The sequence below is a fragment of the Perissodus microlepis genome, chromosome 19 (genome assembly GCF_051167445.1).
Source record: "Perissodus microlepis isolate ML-2025 ecotype Zambia chromosome 19, ASM5116744v1, whole genome shotgun sequence".
Lineage (NCBI taxonomy): Eukaryota > Metazoa > Chordata > Actinopteri > Cichliformes > Cichlidae > Perissodus > Perissodus microlepis.
In genome coordinates this window covers 25,460,629-25,483,496 of record NC_140479.1, presented here as the reverse complement: position 1 = coordinate 25,483,496, position 22,868 = coordinate 25,460,629, and the positions used below count along the sequence as shown (strand labels likewise).

At 40.7% G+C, this 22,868-nt stretch overlaps 2 protein-coding genes across 3 annotated transcripts in view; one reads left to right on the top strand and one right to left on the bottom strand.

The window, feature by feature from the left end:
• Window positions 1-5,544, bottom strand: part of rtn1a (reticulon 1a) — a 23,777-nt gene extending 18,233 nt beyond the window's left edge. The window contains exon 1 of the mRNA XM_084915287.1: window positions 5,120-5,544. Within this exon, the coding sequence (XP_084771413.1) occupies window positions 5,120-5,342 (223 nt within the window). The 5' untranslated portion in view covers window positions 5,343-5,544. The remainder of the gene's footprint in view (window positions 1-5,119) is intronic.
• lrrc9 (leucine rich repeat containing 9) lies at window positions 3,377-22,868 on the top strand. Of its 2 annotated transcripts, none has more exons than XM_084915284.1 (33): window positions 3,377-4,390; window positions 6,334-6,394; window positions 6,491-6,709; window positions 7,136-7,276; window positions 8,017-8,080; window positions 8,179-8,249; window positions 10,053-10,235; window positions 10,845-11,000; window positions 11,093-11,310; window positions 11,444-11,575; window positions 11,684-11,857; window positions 11,945-12,059; window positions 12,414-12,498; window positions 12,588-12,728; window positions 12,836-12,960; window positions 13,731-13,910; window positions 13,998-14,117; window positions 14,271-14,462; window positions 14,654-14,779; window positions 14,946-15,086; window positions 15,194-15,371; window positions 15,454-15,674; window positions 15,786-15,908; window positions 15,988-16,118; window positions 16,191-16,299; window positions 16,391-16,530; window positions 17,040-17,176; window positions 17,631-17,848; window positions 18,691-18,759; window positions 19,643-19,768; window positions 20,819-20,996; window positions 22,385-22,511; window positions 22,632-22,868. In XM_084915284.1, the coding sequence occupies exons 2-33, from the start codon at window positions 6,338-6,340 to the stop codon at window positions 22,663-22,665; spliced, it is 4,431 nt and encodes a 1,476-aa protein (XP_084771410.1). In that variant the 5' UTR covers window positions 3,377-4,390; window positions 6,334-6,337; the 3' UTR covers window positions 22,666-22,868. The 2 variants fall into 2 exon arrangements, with proteins under 2 accessions (XP_084771410.1, XP_084771409.1); XM_084915283.1 differs by lacking the exon at window positions 3,377-4,390 and adding an exon at window positions 5,684-6,240.

Sequence of the window (22,868 nt, the reverse complement as noted above, 5' to 3'; positions counted from 1 at the left end):
GATAGTAATTCTAATCCCGAGAGCACTTTCGCACTATGCCCAGGGATTACTCAGGACTCTCTGCTCAGCGCTAGAGAGCTGGTAAGATCAGATACATGGCATCATGTTTCACATGTTGGCTTTGAATTGCCTTCCGGATGAACACATGGGATCTAAAATGTTGACTTATTGATATAATGAGCGCACTAATGCTTTTATATGGTCCCTCTTCAAAAGAGGGAGTTTGGTCTACCACACCTTTATTTGTCCTTATATGCCTCAGCATTAGGTAACAGGTCCAGGAGACTGTAAATCCAGATTACACATTATTAAAACTAGTGCCAGCTCAGACGGACTGCAACCCAGGTTAATTCTTTAAAGCTACAATTTACAGATGTCTCCTAAATATGTCACACACAGACAAGCTAAAAATTATGGTTGTGAAAAGAGGACTGGCATAAGGATGCATTAATTGAATATAAACATTGCCGTGGAGAACGTGGCGAATGTGGATGCCACTCCTCCTACACACAGAATGGAGTAGTCAGCAGTCAATATACAGGAAGCATGGGTAACAGACAGCAACTTGCAGCCAGAATATGGGCAATTATGCACTGAACCTCAGGTTCATCAACGCACTTGCTCGGCTCTTCAGCATTGCATCCACCAAGTTTGACTGAGTTATCAAGATTGCTGAAGAAAAGGTGGACAGATGAACTATTATTAAGATATGTAAGGCTCATGCAACAGCAGAAACACTCACAGCTGACCATAAGATGCCAAGTTAAAGTTAACCTTAAAGGAAAGTGTTGTCTATCATATTTTTACTCTTTCCCATCACGCCAGCCTTTTGAAACACCAGCCTTGTCATCACAGCTTCACCTCTCTAACCATTAAGCCCCCTTCTTTCTTATTTTATCTTGCATCTTTATCATCTGCTCTGAAAAGACCTTGTACTGCTTACCCCCTCCCCCCTCCCCTTGGGAACAGCTCTCACGGCTAAAAGCACTGTGCTGGCTTATGCAGTCCACTAAGTGCTTTTTCTATCTCAAAGATATGGAAAAGTCCCAGCCAGACATATGCTGTCTCATCCTTGTCACTGATCTGTGCTAAAAGTAGAAAAACGTGAGTCTAATCCACCCATCAGCCACTGGATTGGAGTAGAAAGTTTCTTATGACCGATATGTTTTTTCAGGTTGTTATAAAATGATGTACCAGGAGGAGTTATGAAAAAGTAAAGGCAGTGTCAATGTTTGTGTATCTTATGTGCTCAGTTTTTTTCTTCACTGGCAGAAATCAGGCCCAAGCTATCAGAAACACCATCTGCTACAGAACAAACCAAACCCAACTGTTGTGTTCTCGCAGCACATCAGAACTGGTCAGAGCTCCTTCCGCTCCTTCCTTTTCTCGTGACTCTTGAAACTTTTATAGGATGGGAAACTTTTAGATCAAAGAGGTTATCCGATCCGAGGATAAGCAGGGCTCGCAAAATCGCTAGCCCGACGTCCCGGGGCTAGCGATTTTTCCAGTCGGGCTACCAAAATCTATCTCTGCCCTGCCCGTCGGGCTATCGTAGGAAGGGAAAATATATGTCAATGCTTTTGCATTCTTTCGGAAATTTCGTTTGAATTTGCTTGTTTTTTTTGCTTTCACTTTGCAATCGCGCGAACTGTGTATAGAGAGCGACAGTACTGATTGGTGAGTGACGATAATTTGCGCACCAATTCCTCTGACATCGTCTTATCAATCGTTAGCTTACTATGCAAACATGACAAGTGAAATCTCCCGCAGCAAGCTTAAACATGCGAGAATCGCTGAGCGTTAAGTGAGTGCGTGTGTAAAAGCAGCAGGATATATATTTTAGTTCTGCTGAGCCAAATAAGACAGGTCAGCGTGAAGAAGTGACAGCCAAAGAAAAGCTTACCACAAAACGGAAAAGTTATGACAAATCAGACTATAAGGCAAAAAATAAAGTGCAGCTTTATGGTTTCATGGACAAAAGAATTTCTGTGGCTGCGATATGACAAGCTAAATAATAAACAGGGGTGCACATAAGTGGTCCGCAGGTGCATTAGCTGTCAAAATAAAAAAAGGCGCACAAGATAAGAAGTTGCAACGCGTGTTTGCGTACATAAGATTTTCTGGAGGAGGACAGACATTTGTTTAGAACTCTTAAAGATGTCGAAGAAGCAAGCTCCTTTAAGCAATTACTTTGGTGTTCCTCCACCTCCAAAGAAATGTCAGAAGGACTCCGAACCACAAAAGAAGCGCGTATTCTCGGAAAAGTAGTTGCAGGAGGTGAGCTGGCTTCAAACAAATGATGAACGCACAGAGATGTGGTGCGGAATGTGCCGTGAAAATCCCACTCTAGCGGACAAAAACAGTGCATTTTATATGGACGCAAACACGCGTTGCAACTTCTTATCTGGTGCGCGTCTTTTATTTTGACAGCAAATGCGCACATGCGGACCACTTATGTGCACCCGTGTAAATAACATAATGTTCTGCCGGGTGTGTTGTTGGTTTTCCCTCGATTTCTGAGTCGACAAGCGCCTTTGTTACTGGGACCAGTAATTTTAAGAAAGACCCCCATTAGAACCCATGAGAAATGCAAGAAATGCATTATTGCTCAGTCTGCAATATCTTTCCCAGAACAAACACCAATTGCAAATAACATACTAAAAATAAACCTGAGAAATCTGTTTAGAACAGCGTACTATGTTGCAAAGAGTGAACTACCACTGGCAAAATTTAGCAGTCTTTGCAAACTTCAAAAAGCAAATGGCCTCGATCTTGGTTCCACTTGCCTCTTACCCGTGACTTCAGTGGAAATTTCAAATTCAGGATCTGACACAGGCTGATTCATGTTCTACACAGTTCTTACAAGTTCATAGAAATTTCTGTTCAATTAGAACCAAGTATTTGAGTTGATGATTGTAATTTTTATACAATGTTGTAATTTGTGTTTCAACAATTTTTTTGATTAATGTTTTGTTTCCGTTACAATATTATACTTTAATGTATAATATTGTAAAGGAAACAAAACAGGAAACAAAACATCAATCAAAAAATTGCTCTCTTTTTTATTCGGGCTACTTAAATTTATTTTGGGCTACCAAAAACTGAAGAGTCCCTGCCCGAAGGGCTACCAGGGATTTTGAAATTTTGCGAGCCCTGATAAGGTTCTGCCCTGTGGTGATTTAATACGGCTGAAATCAGCATTATCGGGGTCTGTGGGTACATCAGAGCTGTGAACATGATTTAGAACAGACATGGATTGATTATCTGCAGAAAGATACGGTTTCCAATCTCATTATGTTCAAAGCCAAAAAAATTCCAACCTCAAAACTATTTTTTCAGCAACGCAGAGAAGAGAAAAAGAAAAGCATGAGTGGACTTTTAGGAGTGAATGTCTTTGACAAAGATCAGACTGGACGATAACATGACTACATAAGAGTGAAACGTCCTCTCTGCCCTGCTAGATGTGATGAGATCTGCACTGTTCCCACCAAGAACATAACTGACAAAGTGGATTACTTCACTGGTATGGATACGGCTCAATGGGAGTCCGAGGAACAGCACAAAGCTATTCTTTTCCTCTTTTAGGAACCAAAACAAAGTGTGTGTGTGTGTGTTTGTCTGCATGCACCTACCCATGTTTGAGCCTGTCTGGCACAGAATGCCAAAAAGTAGAGCAAGTGCTCTGTTTACGTCTTCTAGAACACGAGGACAAACGCTGACAAGCCAGTTTAAAATGTCACACCGACTTGCTTTAAACGCTTCAGCAGTGTTTCTGTGTGTTTTATGTCAATTTTCCAAGCGGTTTTCCTACTGCACAATTCAGATTTGGATACTGTCATGGACAACTCCGTGCATCAAAGGATTTAAGTCCAATTTAAGCATTCAGCTATGCTGTTGTCCTTAAAGGATTTATCAGTGGCTAGATGTTTTCTTTTCTGTTTTGGAGCAGCTGCTGCAGAAGCAGCAGCAAGTGAAATGTGAAAAACCTGAGCAGCAAGGAAGAAAAACTGGGCAGCTCTTTTTTTCTTCTTTTTTTAAAGCACAAGCTCATGAATCTTTCAGTGGATTGGTGAATAAAAGTGCAGGGCTCTAGTTTTGCTCGCCAAGCGAACAGTGAACACTGTTAAGGATTAAAAATAGCAGCATGAGCTGAGCAGTGTTAAGGAGAATGACAACGGATCCAGAACCAAGGTCTGCGTTATCTTATCACAAAGTCCAGCATCCAGCAATGTGATGACATCACTGACACTATCCACGGAGGTGCACACAAAAACTGGGATGCATCATGTAACCCCTCTCTCTCTGTTTTTTTTAAAAAATATGCATAAATATAAAAGACAGACAACAACTCCCCTAAAGTTCCCAAAACCTTTCCAAACTCATCTAGTTCGTGAGTTCTTCTTCTTCTTCTTCTTCTTATTATTATTATTATTATTATCATTATATTAGGTTCTTTCATGTTTATTCATCTATTATAAACGTGTCCTGTTACCCATTCTTTTTTGTATTTTTAGTTTTGTTGCTGGACTAATGAAATCTTATGCTTAGGGATTAAGCTGTTCTCTTTCTATCCAGACACTGGCTTTGTAAGCTAAGGCCTGTAATTTGTAGCCTCACCTTCTCAACAAGCAAATATTTCTAATATAGATGTAGACCTAGCCCACATGTGCGAGATGATACAGTAGTTATGGTAGTGAACAGGCCATTCAGAGTTCAACAGGCTATTTGGTATTGCCTTCATCCAAGCAGATTCTTGTCTCCTGAGCGGAAAACCACTCGGTCATGAGCTATATGACGTTTCATAACTATAAAGGGCTGTTGCCGAGTTTAGTTTGGAAATATGTCTGCCATTTTTTCCCCTACGGCATCACTGAAGTTGCTTCCTCTTGGCTTTGTTTTTGTTTTCGAGCTCGGAAGTTTTATCCCAGGCTTACAGACAAGCCGTCTGTCGTAACGCTAATTCTCTGATAAATGCTCTCGCCCGCGTCCCTCACACAGTATTTATTCACACCGTAACATCGTCCTGTTACCTTCTGAAAAAGAAGACACGTAACGTGGCTAGACTGATTATAAACTGTCACATATTTAAGCATTTAAGGGCAATAAGTGCAAGCTTTACCTGTAGATGCAGTTTCCATAGCAACGGGAGGCCTTTTCCCGTCGTCCTGGAAAGGATGAAATTGTTGATCCAGGTCGCCCAACGCGTCGCCGCCTCTCGGCTTCAATTCTTCGCGCAGCTCGCCGAAGCGGCTCTGTGTGTTACCAAACAGGCCGTTCCTCTCATAGTCATCCCCAAACCACTTCCCCTCCGAGCCTAGCTCCTCACCGGTCTGCGCAGACATGCCTTTTTCCTGTCGTCGGACAGATGATATTATACTAGCTACACAAAGCTGCTGCCGCTTCTCTCTCTGCCGTAATCGTTTGCGCTAGGATGTGTGACGGAGAAAACCGTGCAACAACAACAACAATAGTGCGGCTCCTGGCTGGCGTCTGTCAGCTGAGACCGGGGTTTGTGGACGCCACAGATGAGGCGGTGTAGTCGGGAGTGAGAGGAGAAGGAGTGAGGTTGATTGTTTTAGTTCACTGCTCCGACGCTGACGTCATAGTGTCCGCGAGCCCTTACGGTTGGCACCACTTTATTTGGGACACAGTCAAAGATCAAAAAGGTGTTTTCGGCCTATAAATGAGGTCAGAGGATTCAGTCAAACCAGTGCTTAGCCTTGGTTTGTGAAAATAGCGACAGTTAGCTTATTAAACCTGGACACATGGCCTAAAGAGGAGAATAATAAAGATGTTTTTTTTAATAGTGCGAAAAGAATATGTTTTTATTTTTTCAAAAGTGGCAAAAATTCCTCATGTATCCCATGGTAATGTTTTAAATGGAGAAATAGTTGTGTGAATTTTATGGTTTGATGTTTAAAAAAATGTCCCTTGCCATATGGCGCCCTCATGCGGCCGCTTTTAATATGAGCAGGACCTCAAAAAGTTTCAGTCTGTCTTAGCAACCAGACGCTCTTGCCTGGATACAGACTGATGGCTAACACTGGCTAAAGCAATCAGCGAGGTTTGCTGCTGTTCAGTTCTCCACGGAAAATTAGATGTACACTAAATTTAGCCGCCTGATATTTAAGCGGTCCTCTGTCGTACTTACTATTTACAAGCACAACGTTAGAAGCTAGCACAGCTAGCGCTGATGTGTGGTGACTTCGTACTCTTACTTGCTGACCTCAGTTATTACAGGTAGGTTTACCTGTACCAACGCTCTACTTTAACTTGTCTCTCAGTAAAAATAAGGCAGGATATTTTCAGCAACATATTTTTAATTAATTGCAGCGATATGTTGTCAAATGAGAAGCAAAAGAACCGCAGTGAAGAGGAAGTGATCAAAAAACTGGTAACTATCACATAAATATTCAGTTTTGAATACGTATACAAAAATCAGTGCGGGTTTCTCCTATTTACTTCATTCTTTACTGTTTTTAATTAACAGTGCATGGCTAATGGAGTCCCCTATGAAAAAATTGCACAAGAGGGAAGCAGCATCACATCACTGGAGATGTTCTTCTCTGGTTTCCCCCGCATGATTGGCCTCTCCTTCTTCCCAAAGCTGTCCCAGCTTACCATAATAGGCCAGAACATAGAGCACATTGATGGGCTTGAGTGCTGTCCTCTGCTTCAGGAGCTCTGGATAGTCCAGTGCCATCTGACGGTGTGTTTGCTATGCTGATAAATGCTGGTAACAACAACTGGTGATAGCTTGAATCATTCCTGTCCTATAGATATTTTGCCATGTGGATGCAAGTGAAGATTCTTTAGTAATGGGTCTTTTTCACCTATAAAATATGAAATATTAGTTCACACCACCATTGAATCGTGTGTGTTAAGCATAATTATCCCCAGCTGACAAAGACACACGTGCAGGTGTTCCTGCAGGCAGGGTGATAACTATGAATGAGCTGGATTGAAAAAGGAGGAGGTGCATGGATACACTGATTTTTTTTGTCCCAAAAAGTCTGAAAACCGTGAAAGAAATATGAACTATATGAGGACTGATATAAACAGGTGTCGCATGCACATTTAAGCATGTGTGTTTTGTGCCACATGCATCAAACAATCTACTTTCTCTTTATTGCAGGAAATATCTGGACTACAGAACTGCCTGCAGCTGGAGAAACTGTACCTTTATGAAAACAAAATCAGTGAAATAAAGAATCTGGACTTGCAGGTCCACCTAGAGGTGCTGTGGATCAATAACAACTGCATAACTAAGATTAAGGTTAGAGCTGTATCTTCTTGGCTTTTCTGTGTTTGTAATGCAAGATTTTTAAATATTCAGCAGAACAAAACTGCTCTTTTACACATACTACTGTGCAAAAGTTGTGGGCCATCACTCATTTCTTTATATTTTGCTAGGAAAATGGGAAATACAGCAGGTGCAGCAATTTATTGAAACATGCAAACATATATAATAATATATGTCAAAACAGAGTTTGTAGAATTCTGAAAAGCTTGAAAGTCAATATTTGATATGACTATCTTAGTATGACAAGGTATACCTTTACTGCATTGGCATTGTGTTTGGGATCATTGCTGGAAAATGAAGCAGTAGTCAATCAGATACTTTCCAGATGGTATTGGATGGTGGCTCAAAGGCTGATGGTACATTTCTGCCTAAATAATTCCATCAATTTCAGATGGTGTAGATAGTTTTTTAAGGTCTCCCTTTTTTCCCTCCACTTGTCTGGTTTTCTCTTTTTTTTGTAAAGAACCAATTTAAAAAGTGCTTAGAGACAACACTGGTTCATCCCATGAGGTAGGTGCTTTTTTCAAATACTTGAACGACTCATGGGTCAGTGATGAGTGGCTAAACAAACAAACATTGTTCTGAAAATGATCGGGTATAATGACTGGACTGAAAAAGAGTGAAAAATCGGCCAATTTCCAAAGTTAACTTTGAAAGACCTTCAGAAAAACTTAGTCTCCACATGTGGTTGTTGTTGTTGTTTTCTCTTAAAGGGCTTGGACACACTTCTAGACCTTAAAGAACTAAACCTTGCTGACAACATTATTGAAAAGATCGGTATGTTCTCAGAGTAATTTGTGTTCAGTTTGATGGAGATTCGGCGAGCTATGAGAAAAATAATGATGGCAATCAAATAATTTTTAACTTCTTCTAAGGGCACAGCCTTGATCCTAATGTCAACCTTCAGAAACTCAATCTGTCTGGAAACAAGATCAGCTCCTTTAAGGTAAGATTCAAAATGAAAACATGCTTTTGAAATACTTTCTCTAAAAACTTTTCTTACTTATTTTGTAAAATCTTATTAAAATCCTTGGTCTGACAAAAGGGCATTTCTAAATTCTTGGGAGAATGCCGGGGTCTCGGCTAGTTCACATTTTCAATCATTTCAACAACAGGCGTGCAACGCAAGACCTTTATTGAGGCATTGTGCGCCATAATTTCAATTTTTTTCCCCCATTCCTCATTCAATGATATACATTCATGAATGCATTTATTTAAATAATATATCTTAGGAGTATGCCTAAGAGTATTTTTTTTTAATGTGCAGGTTTGTGTTAGTTACACATTTTAGGCATGCTTCAGCTGAGACGCGCTTTCACAGCACACGTGAATATTGTTTTTTCAAGGACATTTTGACAGGAAGCACAAAGGTTTTTGTATCTCTGTGACTGATTGGTTTAACACCTCAGATCTTGCTCCTGCAATCCACCTTTAGCCCTAAACCAGCTTATTATCTTATTCAAATCTGTAGCTTGACAAAGGGAATTCCTGAATTCTTGTGAAACGTTGAGGTCTGGGTCTTTTCGGATTTTCAATCATTACAACAATATGCTGTCTCAATAAGACCTTCAATAAGGTATTAGGCAGTATAATTTTGATTTCTGCCATTATATGTTTAGTGATATACATTCCTAAAAGACTACATAGGTTTTCCTGTTTTGTTTTGTTTTTCAAGTCGGCAGGTTTATATTATACATTTAATGGTGTACTTGTTGGCTCATTCAGATGACTCTGATCATTGTTGTTCAAGGTCATTTTGTCAAGAAACGCAGAAAAGTTTTTTTGTTTCCTTCTCTGATTGACGTAACGCCTGAGATCTCCACCTTTTCCTCTGCACCCGGCTTGTTATAAAAAACACGATTATCACCATTCACTCTAAAGACCCCACCGTAGCTGCAGGATCAAGAAAAAAATCTCGCCACCATGTCAATACAATGTGACATCTTTTTTTTTTAGCTCTTCTTAAGTGTAGGTAATGTAGAGAAGAATAGAAGTGCTATCGTCAAGATGATGTGTTGAAACATCCATTTCAGTATGCAGCGATCAAGACAGTTTCTTTATAATTACTAATATTGCAGTGACTTCTGGAAATGTAATTTATCATATAGTGTGGGGAAATATATGCAGTGTCATTGTCTTTGTTTAAAGTACTTTAAATTTTCTGTTTCTGTTGAGAACAACAAAAAAAAAGTGTTCTTTAGGGTAAACGTACTTAGGATATGCAGAAACTTTGCTGTCCTAGTAAGTAAATAATATTTATTTCGAAATCACATGTAAACATAGCTTTCATTGACCAGGTTTTGTACAAATGATCTAATCCTATATACATGCATCCACATGTAATTACAAACATCAAATAAAAAAGTAAAAATTGAAGACAGAGTACAGATTAAAGGGCTAACAACAAATGTGCAGACACATAACGACAACAAGCAGAGGGGAGCTTAGTGGACTGGAAAGGTCAGAGAATAAGGTGGTTTTGAGCCTAGACTTAAAAGCAGAGATGGGGGGGGGGGTCTTTTTATGTCATGCAGTAATTGATTTCACAAACGTGGAGCAGCGGCTGCAAAGGCTCTGTCACCTTTTTGTTTGAAACATGACCTTGGGATGTGTAAGAGATCTCTGCCAGTAGGATCGGAGAGATCTGGGAGCTGGATGTGAACAAATGGGATTGTTGATGTAAGCTGAGGCCTGCCCATTATAAGAGCCTTAAAATTGACCTTGAGTCTTGAATCTTTTCCTGTAACAGGAGTTGAGCCAGCTTGCCCGACTGCCCCGTCTGAGTGAGTTAGCATTGAAAGACCCCACGTCAACCCCAAACCCGGTGTGTCTCCTTTGTAACTATGACACGCACATTCTTTACCACGTGCCAAGCCTCCAGCGACTCGACATCTACGACGTCTCCAGCAAGCAAATCAAGGAAGCAGCTGAGGTACTGATAAGATCCAAGCTTTTTTTTTTTATGCTGCTTTGGGCTTAAATTGTTTGAAATAAATTTGTAAAATTACAGAAAAAGTTTGGTATAAAATTTAAAAACAAATTTGTTAATTGACAGAATGTTTTTTTTCCTTTGTCTGTGAATAAATACCTAAATATTAGTAATATATTTTAAAAACGCCTAAATTTCTATAGTGGTAAAAAACAGGAGCTTTCTGTTTTTTGTGTATTATTTATTTGATTTGGCGTTTATCTGTATTAAAAGCTCCAAAACTTTTAAAAATACAGTTAAAATTCTAAAATGTATGTCCTTCACATTTCCAGAGCCATTCAGTGGGCAAGTTTGTAGTCTTTGGTGGGCTGATTCTGGCCCCTGTGCCTTATGTTTGACACCCCTGCCTTATGGTATTTCTTCTAGGTTTCTATAAAAACAAGCTATATTTTTTAGTGGATGTATTTTGTTTTCTTGTTTTTCTTGTTTTTCTTTCTTTAATCTGCCACATTTGATATTTTTGTTTTTACAAAGATATTTAACAGTTATATTTGATGCATCTGTTATTTTGTTTTAGCCTGAAATAAGAGGTTTTTTTCATTTTTCTTTTAGTCTGCAGTGATGAAAAAAATGATGTACTACAATATGCGTGTACGCACAGCTCAGAGGAAACTAGCAGAGACCCGGCTCAGTCTGATAGAGAAGAAGAAAACTCTATCGCAGTCACCTGAAGAATGCATCAAGACTCTCACTCGTGCCCTTAAATTTGTATGTACTCTCCATAAAATGTTTTGTAGCAGCTCTAAAAAGCTTCAGGTGTTTGTGTGCACAGAACGATTATAATTTGGATGCATTTCTAGCTCGAACGTGAGCTCTCCGTGGGGCCAGTTGTTTGCAAGAAACCTACCTGCCTGTCAGAAAGCGTAGAAGAAGGGCCACCACACCTGGATGAAGGCTTAACAGAAAGAAATGAATCAATCAGTGACATAAGTCAGGATCCAGCCACAGAGCACAAAGTACATGCTAAGATTGAAGCGCTGAGGAAACGACTCAAACTATGGACCAGGAGGCTAGATGAGTGAGTTTGCATTTTTGATGAGATACAGAGACAGTGTATTATTGCTTTATGTAAATTGATCTCTTAGGGGACAGCACAGAGCTAAACTGAAACTTTTAATCTGAAAAATTGATGCTCCTAATCTTATATTCAGGATTCACATCTGGTACGAGCATGATTTGGCCCGAGCCACAAATAGGATGGAGTATACGGTGCAGTTTCTACTGATGGAGCTAGAAAGTGTTGGAAATATCCGTTTGGAGGAGGGCTGCTCCACAGATCCTTGGTACTTTTACTGTTCAGTATCATCCACTGTAACTGTAACCACTATGCAATTCACAGTAACAAATGGGAAATATACTCTCCTTCTTTTTTCTTTTGCTCTGACCGACAGGTTTACTTCTTGTTGTGACCTCCTACTTTCCCGCTTCTCTCCATCAGACTACAAAACATATGGCATCACTGATATTAGGGTGGATAGAGTTATCCGCATCCACAATAGTGCACTGAGACTTTGCTTTGAGGACAAGATTCACCGTTTGCTAGCCAACGAAGATTTGTCTTCCCAGTAAGGCACGAAACAGATGATGAGCAGATTTTAACGTTAACGTTTTAATGTTAAGCTTCATACTGTAACTCTATTCTTTCTAAGCAGGAATTACAGACGTCAGCTGGAGTATTTATTCTACATAGTTGACCCTGAAAAATGTGAGAAGGATGAAACTTTGCAGATTCTCCAGGAAGGCTTCAAAACAACAGAGCAGCAGAAGGTATGTGTACTACCAGAAAGGATGCACAAGCTCCTATCACACACATTTATTCTACTAACAATTAGGGGAGTAATTGAAGCTAATTAGCCACACATTAGACAGTTTACCACTCAACACCTGCACACTTGTACACAGTGCAGTAAACGATATGTGCAAAAAGAAATTATCACGCTCATTTGTGGAGCAGATTGCAATGAATACTAAAATGAGGGAAATTTCTATTTGTGTGAAACTTTATGTGTGCCTGATTTGTGTCTGTATGGAGATGTAACCACATTAGGGTTACAGAAGACTATGCTTGACTTGTGTTATTCTCACGCTTTCACTTTTTTACGCGATGACTCTCTAAATTAGGCCATGGGAAAAGAGGGTGCTATACCTTTTTCCAATAGCCTTTTTCCTGCTAAACACAGCATGGATACGATTCCCTTCAGGCACGGTGAGGTCATTTTACTTATTTCATTCATTTCATTATGTTTTTATGCTGTTTTTTTAGAAGCTAAACTGCTAATGCTCTTTTGCTTGTAGGTCAGGTCAATGTTTCCAAAGTGTTCGTGGGTAAAAGCATGCCCATCCGAGATGGAGAACCGGTGGACAGAAGCAATTATCCTGGAGTTTACTCTGTGTATCGCAGTGTGGAGACAAAGCACAGATCTGCAACGAGTGAAGGTATTCACTGAATTAAAAGGAACAACAGCAGTTGCCTTTTTTGTAATTGTTGTTGCTTATTTCTTCATTCCCAATTATTTTTACATTTCTGTGTCCTTTTCATTCAGAAAGACCCGGCTCCACCAAAACACACACTGATCTTGAGTCCAGTCCCCGCCGAAGGCAGTGGTTTGTGTTTGACCACGAGCTTGTCCTGCCCGAGTACATCATATATTATGAATACATCACTCAGGTAAATTATTGCATACATTCCTTTGACTGTTACAGATGAAACACAATTGTTCTCTGTGGAGGTGTTTCTTCATCTTTTAATATTTAGATATTGAAAAATTGCTGCATTATTTAAAGCGATAACATGCCTAAATCTCAGTTTCAATCGCTGTGATTTAGGAAGTGCAGGTTATTTAGTAATCACAAATTTGGTGATGCCCATGTTTTTCGTGGGCAAGGTACTGAACCTCAGCTTACCTTCAACGCATTCATCGTGAATTGGATGCCATAGATCAAGCACTTAAAGTTCCTATTCAGAAAAAATGAGGGCAGAGCTGGAGTTTGACTTTTGGTTCTTCAATTATTGACATGTAATGTGTTTACTTTTGTCTGTACAGACCAGGTTATTCATCTGCTGCCTGTGACAGATCTAAAATATCCGCCGTCATTATTTCTAAGAGTCAGCTGCATTGGTTGGAAGCCTCTAAATAGATGAAGGACATTTTTTATTGAGGTTGGAGATCAGACAGCTGAGCTGGAGTTTTCGCGCTACATCCCTTGATTTGATGGGTTTGTTTTCATGTGGGAAACTAAACTAAACTAAGAGTTTAGAAACATGAAATTGCAATTGTTTGTGCAGGTTATGTTTCTGTGCATGAATTATGATGAGTATGTGTTGGTTGCTCCCCACCTATCTATATAGCTGTCATATTAATTAATTATAATATTAATTTAAAAAAAATGCATCTGTTGGCAGTACATGATGTAAACATTTTGATTTGCCTTGTCTAGGACAAAGACAAACCTACACTGCTGAGCCATAGCACAGACAGAGATCCTACCAATGATGTTGCCCTGGACAAAGAAGTCCTCAACAGGGAACCTGTTCTTAAACCTCAGCCCAAGTTATTGAGCTTGGATGATAAAATTCTGCTTAGTGTTGCCCGAGCCAATGTCCTCAGTCAAATCACAGTAAGTGCTCTGCCGTTTTAAATAAGAGGTTGAATATGAAGCAGTTTCATTTCAGTTTGAACCATCATTGTTGCATTGAATCTCCAGGTGCTTAACCTTCATGGCAACAGCCTGAGCAACATAAAGGAGATTTCCAGCCTCACGGCTCTAAGGCATCTTACTGTCAGCTTCAATGAGTTCACGCACCTTGATGACATTTCTCACATGGTAATACAAAATAATGTTAAGATAACACTTAAGAGTGTGTTTAAGTTAAAGAATGCTTCTTTTATGATGTCCCTCTCTATTATTTGTGAAACTGAATAGTGGCTGCATAGCCATAAAGTGGAACTCTCACCTGCTCTCTTACCTAAACTACAGCCAAATCTTGAGTTTTTGGACGCTAGCTTTAACCACCTGGTGACTCTGGAAGGTCTGCGGGGGCTGGGACAGCTCAAACAACTCGATGTGTGCTGGAATAAGCTGACCAAGGTCAGAGAGGATACAGCTGTGCTCAGAAAACACACACCTGCTCTGTTGAAACTGGACACCCGATACAATCCTTGGAACAGGGTGTGTGCTGTGATCAAATGGAAAAAATAACTCGAAATATTCAAGATTGAACCTCAGCAATAGTAATACTACGTATATGCTCAGAATATATATGTTAGAAATATGAATCTCAGTCTATGTTTCAAACTATACCACTGAAAGTGGCCTCAAATTGTAGAAGTGACTGAGTGAAGATGTTTCCCTTCTTCCAGCCCGAGGCAGTCAGAATGACCATACTAGGCCATCTCATGAACCTCACACACCTGGATGATGTGCTGGTAGCAGAGGAGGAGGCTGCTGAAGCTGTTCAGATGGCAGCTGGGTCCAAAATTAACCAGGTGAAGATTTTGTCAAAATTCCTTCTTATATACTAGATTTTATTTGGTTGAGCTGATCTATGTAAAGAGACGTTGTTTATATGAACAAATCCAAAATTGATGGATTAAAGTAAATGTTTTAAGTGAAGTATGGTAATTCAATCAGACTCGTTGACACTGCTCGTAGGCGTCTCTTCTGGCACACTCGCGTACCAAGAGTGACCGTCCCCGCACTCTTAGTCTGCTGTCAACAGCCCAGCTCCTGTATCATTTGAGTCCATCACCCTGGGGCCTTGGTAAAGAACTGGACCAAGACTGGACTGCAAAAGTGAGCTTCAGCATGTGGGCTTCTCAGTAAAGACGTTTTTAGGAGCGGTACTAGGTGGGATGATGTTGATCTTTGTTACCTTTTGTGTCTACCAAATTGCTGACCAGATCACCACCCTGAACCTTGACAACCAGAGGATTTCCAAGATGATCAATCTAAGTAAGCTGGTGAACCTGCGCTGGGCCTCCTTTAATGATAACGAGATCTCAAAAGTCGAGGGTCTGGACAACTGCCTGAAGCTGGAAGAACTGTCCCTAAACAACAACAGTATTTGCACACTCAGTGGTCAGTCGCACTCAAGGAGAAATCACACATAGCACAGTGCCGTCATTGTTTCCATGTCTGTATTTGGTAACTGTTTCCTCAGGCCTCACACGACTCCATTGCCTAAATAAACTGAGTGTAGATGGGAATCGGCTAACCAGTCTGGACGTCTCAACTCTTGACGGGCTGTCCAGCTTGTCTTTTCTGTCAGCTGAGAACAACTGTATTGCTTCTCTTCATGGCATCCAGAGACTTCGGTCTCTCCTTGAACTTTACATCGGCAGCAACCAGATCTCTACATCAAGAGACATCTACTGTCTGAAAGTGAGCATCTAGTTAACATTTAAAAATGGATGAGAAGGTGAAATAAGAAGAGTAGAATTTAATTTTAATTAATTTTACTATGTGAGCTTATGTGACCATTTTGCTTTTCAGGGATTGACAAACCTCCTCATCCTGGATCTCTGTGGGAACCCTTTAGTGGAGAAACTGGAAAACTATCGAATATATGTAGTGTTTCATCTCCCCTTCCTCAAAGCTCTGGATGGAATTGCAGTGGTATGAGCTTAAAAAGTCATATTACAGCGGTTGTTTCCAGTATTTTGTAATTGCTCTTCTTTTCTGCTGTTTTCTCTAGGAAGCAAGTGAGTGTGAGAGCGCAAAGAATATGTTTATGGGAAGACTGACCACCGACACAGTGGCAGAGAAGCTGGGCCATTCAAACTACACAGAAATCACACACCTAAACCTTCAGGCCTGTTCCATTAGGTAATAACAGTGTTGTAATAAAACAGATTATAAAGAAAGATAAAGCCTTAAAAATATATATTTTTCCCACAGGATAGTTGATCTGTCTCCACCAGAACTCTTCCGTAATGTGCGCTGCATCAACTTAGACCATAGCAACCTCACATCCTTCTCAGGCCTCATCCACCTGCCCAACATCAAAGTACACAGTGCACCAAATGCCAACACACTGTAATACACTGGCTGGAAATGCAGCATGTTCAAAGAAATAATTTATGTTGTATTCTTTACAGGCTCTGTGTCTCAACTATAACCACATAGAGTCAATTCTGCCCAGGCAGAAGACTCAGACTCATCTGACAAGCAGACAGATACTATACAGCAAAGTGCACTCCAGTGGCTACAGCCAACAGAGCACATCTAAAGCCAGCAGGTAATCTAGTGTAGTTTTATTTATGGGTTTTGTGCAAAAACAAGCTTCTTTAAAAAGTATTTCAATAGAGTTTTGTGCAGTCTAACCATGAGGGGGCAGCACTGACCAGCCAATGTGTGAGCTGCCTTAAATTTAACAGAAGCTGCTGGCAAACTATGATGAATTTACTTGTAGTCAGAGTTTCAGTCAGAGAAATTATTTTTTAATATAAAAAAGAGTAAGCATTTAAAATGGGTCATTTCCTTTGAGGTAAAGACTACAATAAACTAAACAATTAAAACCTATTTAGTCTGTAGATTAATATAAACTTTAGATGAAATATTTGTTGTGCAGAACCACTACACAATGTAGTGCTGTGAGAGCCATCCATTTGTTTAGCCAGACTGTGATTGCCGTGATGTAGTCTGCACCTGTGAGGTCTGACCAGTTAGACGTGGCAGCGGGAGGGACAGCGAGGTGCTCGTTTAACCACCGAGATTTCAAACGGCCTTTCTCTAACTGCGTTTAAGGGATACTGGGCCCACTGGCAGCCTGGAGCCACTGATGGGAAGCCTGGAGGTGCTTCATTTGAGTCACAATGGCATCTCCAATATGGCCAATCTGCAGCTCAGCAGGCTCACCAATCTTAAAGCACTCTTCCTCGAAGGTATGTATGGTTGACGTTGCCACCCTTTTCTCTGCAAGCCGTTTAAAAGTGCACTACACAGAGGCTGTGAAAAGGCAAGCGCAAAGAGCAAAGTCTCCCCTATAGACCTAAGGCCAGGTGGGGGATGAGACGCAAAGAAAAGAATGATTGACTTTCTTTTCAACAGCTTTTGATGGCTTTTGATTGAGTTTTGCTTTGCTGGGGTGATTTGTCCCACAAAGCCAACCCTACTTTTCTTTCTTAGAAACCTTTGGAAGCTTGGTTTGTAATTTCAGCACTGTTTACAGCAGAGTCAAGCAAGAAATACCCAAGAAGTGTTTATATGGGCCTAAAATTCTGCCTTTTATATTCTTCAGGGTGTGCAATTTACTCTAGTAGTTAGTATATAGAAATATTAGGGTACTGTTTGGGATGTGTGTTTGTTTTGATTTTCTAAAGTTTGGTCTCTCAACAGGCAATGAGATAAACCAAGTGGAAGGCTTGGAAGGGCTTCACCAACTCAGAGAGCTTGTGTTGAACAGAAACCGGATTAAAACTCTGACCAAGAACTCTTTCGCAGCCCAGGCTCTCCTCCTACAGCTGCACCTGGCACAGAACCGGATCCGGGAGCTGAACCATCTCGATCCTCTGATTGAGCTTCGCAAGCTCTCCCTCGACATGAACAAGCTGCAGGTATTCAGCTTCAGCAGAGTAGTAGTAGCAGCCTCCTCGCATGCTAGATTTTTAAAAAATGTTTATATTCACAATTTTAATGAAACGGCATATTCAATTAAACTGCATGAATAACTCAGAACGCCGTGATTTCTTGAGGTCATCGCCGAGGTCACAGCCATCTTTTGTGCAGTTTTGCGATTTACTACCAACTTTTACTGATTGGTTCACATGTGTCAGATGTATTTTGTTCACTGTGCAGCAGTATTACTTTTCCCTGCTTTTGCAAAGTAAGACTTGAAGTATAGTAATCATGAGTCATTACTACCCACTGTGGCATGCAAGGGGTCGCATTAAGGAGAATCAAGTTTGATTGAAGGTCACGGCCGTGTGTATAAAGAATCAGGGGGAACAATCAGGACAACGTGTAATCAGCTTCTCGGGCTGCATCTCCTCACACAGAGCGAGTGATTTGCACTTTTGTTGCCGGTTCCTTCTTCCCATCACTTCCTTAATGTTTTCACGCATTCAATTAAGACATAGAAATAAAGCAATCATCCAGAGCGTTAGTCCTCACAGTGGGGGCGTCTTTGAATCACAGCCAAGTCCGAGTATAAAGCTGGGAATGAGAGAAAACATCCCCATGGCCTGTTGCGTGCCCAAAGTCTCTCATGAGATTAATGAGGGCTCACACATGTAATCTCTCCCATCAGCTGCTTCCATCCTGCCCACACCAAAATTATGAAAGGTTCAGCCCTGATGCAAATGCCTCTGTTATCAACACATAGCAAGGAACAGCTAAATGAGGGGTTATGAGTAAAAAAGAACTTTGAAATAATCTTTGCCTCTCTACTTCTTTGCAGGACATCGCAGAGCTTGACAAATTAGAAGCTCTTCCCTCACTGAAGGAGCTCTCTGTTGTTGGCAATCCTGTGAGTATTAACAAGTTTTATAGGCAGTTTGTCCATTAGGTGGGTTCTGTCTTTATTTGCTGTCAGTCACAGAACATATCTTGAACTCACGATCTCTTGAACAAATGATCAAAAGCACGCCGAGTTCTCACTTTCACAATCCGATACGCTAACACAGGGTAATTCTGTGGTTCCAAATTAAGTGATTACACGATGGACCGTCTGCTGTGCCTCAAACTGGCTGGCATCAGAGACAAATTCGTTGACCAAATGGCTGTGTGCTATTGGCCCTGTTACGTCACCCATCTGGAGCTCATGCAGGCCTTAGCAGAGCCTGCAGCCCAGGGCCTGTCTATTGTCCACTGGGTAATGCTCAGCTGCGGTAGCCTCTTTACTGCTCGATCTCATCCCCCTTCTGTTCCCATGCGGTGGGGGTGGTGGTGGTAGTGGGGTTAATCCTGCCAGGGGGTAGAGGCCAACAGCCACCCTGGAGACAATACCTCCTGCTGTTGACCGCATGAGATCCTTTAGCTATGTTCCCTAGCCAAAGTCTGTCTCCTCCTTTTTCAATGGACATCCATTGGCATGCACTCACAACCTCATCAAAGCAGAAGTGTCCTGCAGGAACAGGCAGTTCTGTGGCTGTACAGGCTGGGTGTATAGCCTGGCATACAGGGTGCCCTCAGCTGGGAAGGGACCTATGTGCTGCTGTCAGCTGGGTCACTGGAATAGCTGCTGGGAACATGGTAAATACACTGGGAGACACATAGCATCATATTTATCCCAGATGCCTCAAAGCAGACTGTGCTCATCTCTAGAATTAATATTTCTGAGGAGTGGTTGATAGCCAGACTGTTTAACCAAACATTTGTTTGTCTTTTTTTTGTTTTGTTTTGTTTTTCAGGTGGCACGCAATTCTGTCCACAGACCAGCAGTGGTGCTTCGCCTGCCCCAGCTGCAGGTCCTGGATGGTGTGAACATCACCCTGGAGGAAAGAACCAGGGTGGAACTTCTCAATGCTGAATCAACAGTGAGAACTGTACAAATGCATGCTCCATCCAATGCGTAGGGTCGTCACACCTGTTAAATGTTACACAGTAATTTTTTCTTCCAAAGATTATGTTTAAGATACATTTTAACTCTTGCTTTGAGCCAGCAAAACTCCAATTTCCCTCTGTTTTGTTTCTAAGAGAGGTGGGAAACACTCTTGACCTCAGTCTTTGGAAATTTTAACAAATACATTTAAGGTTAGCGTATAGCTGAGATACAAACCCCTATCCTCTCCTACTGTACTTTAGTTGAATTTTAATTCTGACTGAATTACAAATGTACAAATGAAGACACTGTGTATGCAAAATGCCATAATGGGCCTTATCATGAAAGATGTAGTCCAGCTGGAAGAGTCAAAATGCCAACATCCAAACCACAGCCACCCTGAATAGTATGACTGATATTAGTATGACTGATTTAATGTTCATGTAATGAGAAACCGGGACAGTAATTCTCCCGCAGCACTGAATTAAAAGCGGTCTAAGCCTGCTAGCATCATCCTGCTGATTAGATGAAATGTGCCCGGCCGATAATGCACCAGTGGATTTACCCCCTATTAGCCAGGTCAACACGACCCCCCCTCTGCTTGTTAGATGTAAGTATGGAAATGAGCAGAGATCCTGGGTTTTCTCATTAAAAACACAAATGCAGCCCTCCCTCTGTTGACTCTCATGAATGCCATCTGAGTTGTCACTCTCAATCTGTGCCTGTAGCTGCTTTGCTTGAATGTAAATGTTGTTATTTATGTGTAGTAATTACTGTTGGCCTATAAGATGCTTATATATGTGGAACAGCAAGCAATCTAATCCCCAGTCCCCTGGCAAGTGTGTAGGGTGTAGTGGACACATTGCATGGACCATGGACAGCAGCAGAGATAGAAAAGTGGAGAAAAAATGTTTTATGTTAGGATACATATACTAGTGAGGAACTTAGATGCACTTAATAGATCATGTTTGCATGTTATGCTTCACATCAGTTCTGTCCTGGAGAATTATGTCCATTTTCCTTATTCCCTCCTTGTTTTTTAAAGCCATACTCCCATCATCCCGGAGCTCTCCTTCCTACAAGTGAAGTTAACCTACCTGGACTGCTCGTGCCCCACAACCCCACTCTAAGAGTAATGAGTGTAAGCGGAGGGCCGCAGAATGTGATGCACGGGCACAATGTCCTGCAAAATAACATAGACGAAGACCATTACACATACAAATGTGAGTATAACATACAAACCCAAATCCAAAAAAGTTGCGATGCTGTGTAAAGTCTAAATAGAATAAAATGTGATCACAGAAAACACATCAGAGTTTTAAAATAAGAAAATGTACCATTCAAGAAAAAGATTCTCTTCAATTTGATGGCAGCAACACAATTTAAAAATGTTGGGACAGGTCCATGTTTACCACTGTGTAGCAGTCGGTCTTCTTTTAACAACAGTCTATAAACATCTGGGAACTGATGTCTACATCACTTGCTTGACATTTGGGAGACAAATATATTGCTGAATAGTCCTGGATCTGCTGAGCTGTTTGATCTTTTCAATTGGTGAAACGTCTGGACAGCAGGCTGGCCAGTTCAGCACTACATTCTTCTACTATGAAGCTGTGCTGTTGTAATAGGTTCAGTATGTGGTTTAGCATTGTCTTGCTGAAAAGATGTCTGGATAGGTGCATATGTTGCTCTAAAACCGGTATGGAGGCTTTTGAACTGTGTTGATTGGCTTTCCCCTCCTTACTCTGGAGGATTTTTCATGCTTGCTTTCTAAAAAGAATGTAAAATTTGGATTCCTCCGACCACAGAACAGTTTTATAATTCGCCTCAGTTCATTTTAAAAGAGCTTCAGCCCAGAGAAGACGGCTCATGTTCACAAATGGATTCTTGTTTGCGTGATAGAGCATCTGCATTTGCGGATGGCGGAGTGAACTGTGTTCACAGTCAATGATTTCAGGAAGCCCATGCAGTGATTTCCATGATATAATCATGTCCATTTTTAATGCAGTGCCATCCAAGGGCCCGAAGATCACAGGCATCCAATATTTTCAGCCTTATCTGTTGCGCACAGAGATTTCTCTGGAATTTCAGAATCTTTTGTTGATATTATGTACAGTAGACGATGAGATATTAAAAGTCTTCTTAATTTTGTGTTGAGTTTTTTTGTAGATTGGTAAAACTGTTGCAAAATGTTCCTCCATCTGTTTTTTCTTAGTACCACTTACTTTTTCCAGCCTTTTATTGCCTTTGTACTAATTTTTTTTTGTCAGAGGTGTTAATGCTATCACCTTCAAAATTAGAAAAAATTTTCCTTAACATTTTTAATTTTCTCAGTTTAAACATTTGAGATATTTACTGTGTTCTGCGGTAAATAAAATTATTGGTTTATGGGGTTTGTAAATTGTTGTAATCGGTTTTTAGTTTTACACAGTTTCCTAAGGTCTTGGAATTGGGTTTCTTTTTCTTCTTGATGTAAAAATACCTTGTTTTCAGCTGCCATATGTAACTTGTTATATAGAGATTAGCTGTTCTCCTTTGTGCTCTGTCGCAGTAAGAATGATAGACGTTTCAGTGATATCTTATATTACGCCTGTATTAACTCCCCACCCAGGTAAGAAGCACAAACACAGTAACGTTGCTCGAAGTGGCCAAACTGATATTTACTTCAGACACAACCGAAGAACAGGAAGCAACATTCCGACCACTGCTGGGAACAGACAACAAGAACAAGACAGCAGGTTGGTAAAAGAAAAAAACTGTGTATATCTGATTTTTTTTCTCCTTATTTTTCCTGATGGAAAACTTTTAAAAAGAACTCAGCATAAACTAAAAGTTTGTTTACACTTGTTGTATTCCAGATTCCCAAATGGCGGTAGACTTCCACCCCAGTAGGAATCAGAAGAGGTGGAACATGAGGTGAACACATATGGCGGCCATCGCTGTGGTGTGTTTTTATGTCCTGGTGTGAAATTAATGACAATAACAATAATCTATGTGTATCTAAATGGTGGGAGTTTTGTATGTTTTAATAAATTACTATTAGTTAATACAAGCAGCACTTTAAACTGAACTGCCTCTGATGTAAATTAGGTTTT

What these genes read in the sequence shown, in the direction of transcription:
- lrrc9 (XM_084915283.1), top strand. Translation starts at nt 6,194, where the DNA reads ATGTGTGGTGACTTCGTACTCTTACTTGCTGACCTCAGTTATTACAG. An exon ending in CTGGGTCCAAAATTAACCAG is followed by an intron (nt 14,780 to 14,945) that starts GTGAAGATTTTG and finishes CACTGCTCGTAG; the next exon opens with GCGTCTCTTCTGGCACACTC. An exon ending in ACCAAGACTGGACTGCAAAA is followed by an intron (nt 15,087 to 15,193) that starts GTGAGCTTCAGC and finishes ATTGCTGACCAG; the next exon opens with ATCACCACCCTGAACCTTGA.